Here is a 7116-nt window from a genome sequence, read left to right as displayed (position 1 = left end):
TGGTTTTTTATTAGTTGCCGCCATAAACTTGGTAGTGTATGTCTAGCTCTGCTTTATGGATTTTGGAAAACAACGAAACAGAGAAGATAGTGGTAGAGAGATTGATCGCGGAAAAAGATTGGGTTCGAGGCACAACGATCGTTCTTGTCCCCGTAAAAAATACATGTACAACGTATATGCATCATGTATACGTAGCAATATTGTGTGTGTCGTGGCAGTTATGAGGAAATGATAGAATATTAGAAGTCTGTTGGAGAAGAGAATGTTGTTGAAGTGCAGGAATCTGAAGTGAACGAATCTGAAAAGGGAATCACTTCGTGAGGAAATTTTAGAGTGGGAAGCGAAGAAAATGGTTGGAGATGGTCTCAAGAGTGTGTATATGAGATCATCTTTATTGCGATTGTAGGAAACAACCAATTGCACAAATGGTGCTAAGACACATGTAGCCACAACACTCAAAAGTCAAAATCCTTCTTGCCAATGCTGAACTAGAAAATAATTCACACGGCACAACACATCCTGATCGAATCACATAGCTCACGCTGCGACCACGGCGTAAAGCGCAACCACCGCAAGCCCGAGCGCCAAAGCGGCCGGCCCCCGGAGCACCGCGCCGCCGGACGCCAGGTACGGCGTCGTCGGCGTCGCCTTCGAACCACCGCCTGACCCTGCATCCAATCCACGAGAAGTTCCTTTCATCAATGTGAGAAAAAGCGTAGCAACCAACGTGCACCGATGCGTCAAAAACTCCATGGCTCGGTAGCGGCGCTTACCGTTGCACTGGCTGACGGGCGGTGTCTGGACGTTGCACGCGGCGGGGAGGCCGAGCGCGCGCGTCCGGTCGATGGTGACGCCGCCCACGGAGGACGACGCGTCGCCGCCGATCGCGGCGCAGAGGCACTGCGGCTTGGACTGCACCACGGTCCTGAGCTGCGAGCAGCACGAGCCGCTCGGCGCCGACGACGTGTCGTTGCCGCTGATGTAGTCCATGCACGGTGACAGGCTTACCAGCGCCGACGTGCAGTCGCTGCTGCCGCCGGATCCGGAGGACTGCGCGGACGCCGCCGCGATGAGCAGCGACACCGCGGCCGCGGCCAGGAGCCAGAGCTGCGCTGTTCTTGCTCTCGCTGCCATTTTCTTAGATTGGCTTTGCTACTCTCTGACGTGAGACTTCTTGCAGAGAAGTTCTTGGAAGTTCGACTGGATGTTGCTGGCTACTTTGTGGATCTGTTGCAAGCTTCTGTGTTCCTTTTGCGTTTGTGTGGGTGCGGTTTTTATAGGAGTGTTTCTGTGATGGAAGTTGAATGAGCTGGTAAATGTTGGTGACCTGCCGGTTCCTGCTTCATTAGGAATTGATACTTCCATTCAACTCATAGACAGAGTTGTTATAGACTTGACTAAGAAAATGTGCTGCAAATTTGGCATTCAGACTGAAAATCAGGCTTCGATTCTTGACGTGTTAGGTGAGGCTACCAACGGTATGAATATCCTAAGGAGAGTTTGTTGCTTCTGTTCTCTCTATGTTTATTGGTTAGGATGTTGCTTGTGTCAACCTGACTAGTAGGAGACGAACATTTGGTAAAGTAAGATATATAGTTCCAACAGAATAAGTAGATGGTACCTACCTACCTGGCAATGATCACAGTATTCTATTGTATGGTAATCGTCGAGCGTAGACCTTGGAACTGTCCTGCAAGATTTCGTTGAATCTTTTGTTTTTTCATCTATGCTTCTTACGGTGAACTATAGTCTTACAGTGCACATGAAAAATGGGTATACGCACAAACATAGACTTACGTGTTCTTTCAGAACAACCTATTTACAAACTTGTGTCAGGAACAGTGAACGAGACTACCTTCATACAATTGCACTGCAGTGCACTACAGTTCTGTAATGTAGGCCGACTTTTACAAATTTATATTTTCCAAATACAAGATCTGTGCTATAGTTAATAAGATTACCGCAAAAACTGAATCTACAACTTGTTCTTTCTTCATAGGGTAATCTGCAATTTTCTTTTATAGAGGCCTCAAAAGCGGGTAATCTTCAAGGAGCTCTCTCTCTGACAACGTGTCGTTCTCATTTTGTGGAGTCCATAGGACCTCGACTGCCTGTAAAGAAGGTAAACGAAGTGTCAACGACCGTTGTTGTAGCATAAGGACATCAACCAAAGGCAGATAACCACCTGAGTTATTTGCGAAAGTAATCTAGCAAGGTGATGTTGGTTTGTGTGGCTCTTCTTTTTAGCGAATTCGTGTGGCTCTTGTTGGTTTCATCTAGCCTACTCCAACTTGCGTAGGACTACATGCTTTGTTAATCTAGCAAGATCCCACAACAAACGAAGGGGTGTTGCTTATCAAATGTCACTGCAACGTGTTATTGATTTGTTGACTTGAGATCTACCAGCCTTCTACCAGAGTAATAGACTGGAGAACTATTTTTGGGCCAAGCGGCATGACATTTTGGAACAGATACTATTTTACATAATTTTGATTTTGGTGACTGCAACCAGGTGCCAGTTCACATTATTTTACTCCAATGCAATGCCACTGACATGTAATGACTCATGAGTATCGATTGTAGGACTGAAATACAAACTTCATGGTAGAATAAGAAATAAAATAAAAAAAACAAGCAAGGGATACCAGTATTTTGCTTGACGGAATAGCACCAAGCTTTTGTAGAGCTGTCTTCAAGTCATTGCTGCCATTTATAGCAGGTAGCTTATGTACTCCCTCAGCAGCAACCAATATGGTTATCTACAAATATGAAATAAAAAGGCTTAGATATCATGTGGTGAATCCTACTAACAAAACAGCTAATCAGAAACATTTTGTCACAACCTATAAATACTAGAAATCAGAAACCAATAAACAACAGAATTGAGTGGTAAGTACCCCCTATCACTGGAATGAGAGCTTACAGAGTTTCTTTTAATCTTAATTCTTGAACGACAAGAGGCATCCTCAATGGTATCAGCAAAGTTTATGAAGCAGATTAAATTTATTTGGCAATATGCTAGTAATGCTGGTCGATAAATCACCACACTGTTGAATGATATAATCCGGCATAAAGATATTACACATCAAGAAGGTCCCCAACATCACCACATGCACATAAGATACTGCATGAAAATACTGGTATCATTTGGTTACATACCACGATGTACTCGTTGCTAAAACCACTTGATCTTTGGCTGCCTGCTTTATTCCTCTTGATGCTGTTCACATTCACGAGTGTCTCTTCATCAAACTTGCCTCTCTCCTCAATTGATAGTTGATTGAAACGTTTCTCCCCGTCATCCATGCTTCGTTTCACATCCACCTTTAGAACAACAAAGAGAGATTAAAAAAGATACACAAACAAGAAACTTACACAATTCCAAACCTACAAAACCTTGAAATACATAATTTAGTGCTCATATACGGGATGTTTATATTACTTACAACCTACAAAAGAGATTTTGTATAAAAATATATAGTATACTATTCAAAAGTAGTGAGTTTAAGATTATTTCATAATTGGTCAAATGAAAACACACATTAAAATATTGTCTTTCCTTTTCTGGGAGGTACAGTGAAGCAGCATAACATTCCATTAAAGGACAAATAGCAGAATAAAATCGTTTCAGTAATCATAAATTTAGAAGGAAGCAAGATAAATTACAATGTGCCACATAAATTGACAATTAAAATTGAAGGACGAGTGCACTTACTGATGAGTAAGCTGAGATACAGCAATCTGGATGCCGAAGTAAAGCCAATGTAGTCTCTGGAGAAGCATACCAACAACCAAACGGTTCAAATGATTTTAACAAAAGCAATTGGTCCAAAGTAACACATATTTACAATTTCTGTAAAAGGAAACTATAGTACATATTTTAATGCTGCTCAGAGCCTGTACTTGAATATCTCATCAACATATTGATTTTCTATCAGGGGACACACATCATTGCTAATATAGAAAATTATACATAAAGAGGTATCGTTAGAGTCTGGAGCACAAAACAAATGCCCCAATTCCCATCAAAGAATAGAGATTGTGTCTATCATAGTATGAAAGTAATCCCTCCCAACAACCCAAGGGGGCACAAGCCCCAATCAGCAACTAGTCAAACCAAAAGAGAGGAAACAAACTATCTGAGAACAGAATGCCAGAGCAGTGGAAAATCAACAGCTTATTTATTGACTTCAAATACCAAAAATAAGAACCAAAAGGAATAATACAATTATGTTGTTGCCAACTATTTGGTCCACAGACCTCCATAACACCAAGGTAGTAAAGTGAAACAGCATATAGGACTTGGTTTTACCTGTCAACACATAGCTCAACCCAGCCGGGGTAGACGTATCTGCTTTCTCAGCTATTTGATCAAGTTCCTTCTGAAATGATCGGGCCATGCCCAGCAAGCCAACCTAGCAACAAATGTTAGCATATACATTATGATTTATGAAGTTAATCAAGTTATATATGGATTCCTATGCTCCACAGATCAATAACTGAATGATGTATGTGAATTTCTGTAATTGTTGTACATGTATATAATGAAAAAAATTGGCATGTACTACTAAAAAAATTTAATAGAAGCAAGCAGATCTAGGTACAATGTGTAACAACATCTATCATGTTTTGCCAACCTTGAATAGTGAAGTCAACGTTGTCAATTATTTATAAACGGAGGGAGTACCACCAACAAGTGTGCTACAAATCAAGCAAAATACATCTAACAATATCATTTTCCCCCCGTAGCTCTTTCCAATACAGTTTCCATGACATGCCATTATGTGTAACACCACTAACTAATCCTAATGTAGCTAGTTTATATATTTGGGAGCATGGTGTTGATCTAAGAGCCTTCTTATTTTTGCATATAATTTCTGTATCTACAAAAACACTAAACCAAACAATATTGATCTCAGTAGATCATATGATACATAACCTAAATAATTTGACATTTATTTTCACAGTTACACCCATGATTATCTCGTAGTAAAGCTGCTGATACAAATTAGGGCAGCAGCCTGCCATTACAGAAGGCCATCATTGTAGAGATGCTCCAATTCTTCCAACTATACAAATGTACGTACAGGCCAAAGCTATTGTTTCCCCTGGACAGCTTCAAGGCATATTTACACTCAATAAAACCTAAAGCTAAGACATTAGCATTTCAAAACAGTTCAGCAATTCACAACCAAACAGCCTCAGATATGAATTCTAGGCAGAGTATCCATTGTACTGCCCACCATGCCACACTGAATTACAATGTCATTTAAACAATGGATTAAACCAACATGTTGAAATGGTGTGCAAAATCAGGAGGTGGAATACATTTAACAGTAGCCAATGTAACATCATTTCATTTGTGTATTTTCCAGCAAACAATATAACTTATGAGACGGTTACAGCAATTGATCTATGCTAATGTGAATTTACCCTCGAACGAATAACCCCGAACACCAGAGACCGCAAAAACCTACCTGTAGCTTGAGGACGGTGGTCTTCTGCGTCTCGGTGAGCACACTGCCACCGCCCGACGAGTCCGAGAGGAACCCGGCGAGGTACAGGAAGGCCGCGAAACCGATCAGGGTCAGGAGGAACCCGGAGCCCCCGAACCCGAAGCCGACGACCGGGCCGACGGACACGAACGGCGAGGGCGAGTAGAAGGGCGCGGCCGAGTACCCGCCTCTCGGCGCCGGCGCGGTGTACCCGTACGACGAGGACGACGACCGCGAGGAGAAGGCGGACCCGCCAACGCGGCCCCCAGAGGCCGCCAGCGCCTGGTGGGGGCCCCCCGCCGCTGCCGTGAGCAGCGCGCCGGCCAGCAGGAGCGCGAGTGCGGGCCTCTTGAGAGCGGCGAGAGAGTCGAGGACGGATCGCCTGAGCGTGTCGAAGACGAGGAGCGCGTGGGACTGGGGTTGAGCCGGCTCCGGGGAGGCGGGATGGGGGAGACGGTGGGCGCGGAGGGCGGGGAGAAGGCGCGGGGGTTTGAAGAGGAGGTGGAGGCCGCGGCGAGGGGTGAGAGGGAGAGAGGATGGGCGCGGGAGGGGGGAGGAGAGGAGACGAGTGGGCTCGAGGAGGGAGGCGGCGGCCATGGCGGAGGTGGTGGGATGGGAGCGGGAGGGATGTGAGGCTGCGGGCGGGGGATGCTCGGATCGGGAGACGTGGGACCACGACCGGCGAAGGCGTCGGGTGGGGGCTTCGCCTTCTTCTCTGCCTTTTAATCCGGCCCACACAGTTTTGCAGTGTAGTGTGAAACCAAGGGAACCGACGGCCTAGATGTAGCCTGACCTGAAATCAGAAGGAAATGCGACACTTTTCCAGCGACTATCGTAATTACCGAGCTTACCGATACTCATCGATTTCATAATATAAATAATTTTTAAATTTGAATTTAGAAAATTTAAAAATAAAAAATAAAAAATCCTTAAAAATTAGAGACAATTTTAAGATTTTCTATAAAAAAAATTCACAAATAATATCGTTTGCATCATATTCCCTAGGAATGAAGTTTAAAAAAAAGTTGAAGCGTTCAATTTATTTATTAACTCATATTAAGAAAAAGCTTAATATGTAAACACATATTTTTCTTGTGTGGTGCGTATCTTAAGAGGATATTTAAAATTGGTTTCACTTCATTTAGATTTTTATTAATTTCTTCATAATTTTATAAAGTTCACAAACATAAAGTGAATATATTAAAAAAACATCACTGTAATTAACTTTATCATATCTACCATTATTTTTCCTACACAAGGCATAGTATAGTTAAACTAATAAAAGTAGTTTTACTAATTTTGGAGGTGTGATGAGTTAGTTATTAATTAGTCTAGTTGCAACACATTTACACAATCCTGCATGTTACAATAATAATTTCATGAGTTTATGTATTTTTAAAAAGACATAGGATCATGTAAGAAGACTAAGAAAATTAGTTTCATGATTTTTAGATTAGCAAAGAGTAAAATATGTATTTAATTAGGTTTAGAAAATATATTTTCTCACATAAAAATATTCAACTATTTTATGAGTATAAATACTTTTGTCATGTAGATCATGTTACAAGAAAACCAACAAAATTTGTTTCACTTAATTTGAAGTTCAGGTGAATTAGTTATT

At 42.2% G+C, this 7116-nt stretch overlaps 2 protein-coding genes across 2 annotated transcripts; both read right to left on the bottom strand.

Annotated features, from left to right (window-relative positions):
- Positions 1-367: 367 nt before the first annotated feature.
- On the bottom strand, positions 368-1260 carry LOC133913079 (non-specific lipid transfer protein GPI-anchored 5-like). Its single transcript, XM_062356121.1, has 2 exons — positions 774-1260; positions 368-668 (listed from the first exon to the last, which is right to left on the bottom strand). Exons 1-2 carry the CDS (start codon positions 1132-1134, stop codon positions 538-540), a joined length of 492 nt encoding a protein of 163 aa, XP_062212105.1. The 5' UTR covers positions 1135-1260; the 3' UTR covers positions 368-537.
- A 516-nt stretch (positions 1261-1776) lies between these two features.
- On the bottom strand, positions 1777-6201 carry LOC133913077 (uncharacterized). The gene is made up of 6 exons (XM_062356120.1): positions 5478-6201; positions 4313-4415; positions 3716-3771; positions 3160-3324; positions 2646-2759; positions 1777-2111 (listed from the first exon to the last, which is right to left on the bottom strand). The coding sequence occupies exons 1-6, from the start codon at positions 6090-6092 to the stop codon at positions 2019-2021; spliced, it is 1146 nt and encodes a 381-aa protein (XP_062212104.1). The 5' UTR covers positions 6093-6201; the 3' UTR covers positions 1777-2018.
- Positions 6202-7116: the final 915 nt, after the last annotated feature.

This window comes from Phragmites australis, chromosome 3 (assembly GCF_958298935.1).
Source record: "Phragmites australis chromosome 3, lpPhrAust1.1, whole genome shotgun sequence".
Classification (NCBI taxonomy): domain Eukaryota; kingdom Viridiplantae; phylum Streptophyta; class Magnoliopsida; order Poales; family Poaceae; genus Phragmites; species Phragmites australis.
Note: the sequence above shows the minus strand (reverse complement) of the source record. Positions and strands in the feature narration are given on the sequence as shown.

Bases quoted from the DNA above. Each gene is read 5' to 3' on its own strand.
- LOC133913079 (XM_062356121.1), bottom strand. From the start codon at position 1,134: ATGGCAGCGAGAGCAAGAACAGCGCAGCTCTGGCTCCTGGCCGCGGCC. The intron at 669-773 runs GTAAGCGCCGCT...GATTGGATGCAG, and splicing joins GCCCGTCAGCCAGTGCAACG to GGTCAGGCGGTGGTTCGAAG.
- LOC133913077 (XM_062356120.1), bottom strand. From the start codon at position 6,092: ATGGCCGCCGCCTCCCTCCTCGAGCCCACTCGTCTCCTCTCCTCCCCC. The intron at 3,772-4,312 runs GTAAAACCAAGT...ATGCTTCTCCAG, and splicing joins GTTGAGCTATGTGTTGACAG to AGACTACATTGGCTTTACTT. The intron at 3,325-3,715 runs GTAAGTGCACTC...GTTGTTCTAAAG, and splicing joins GTATCTCAGCTTACTCATCA to GTGGATGTGAAACGAAGCAT.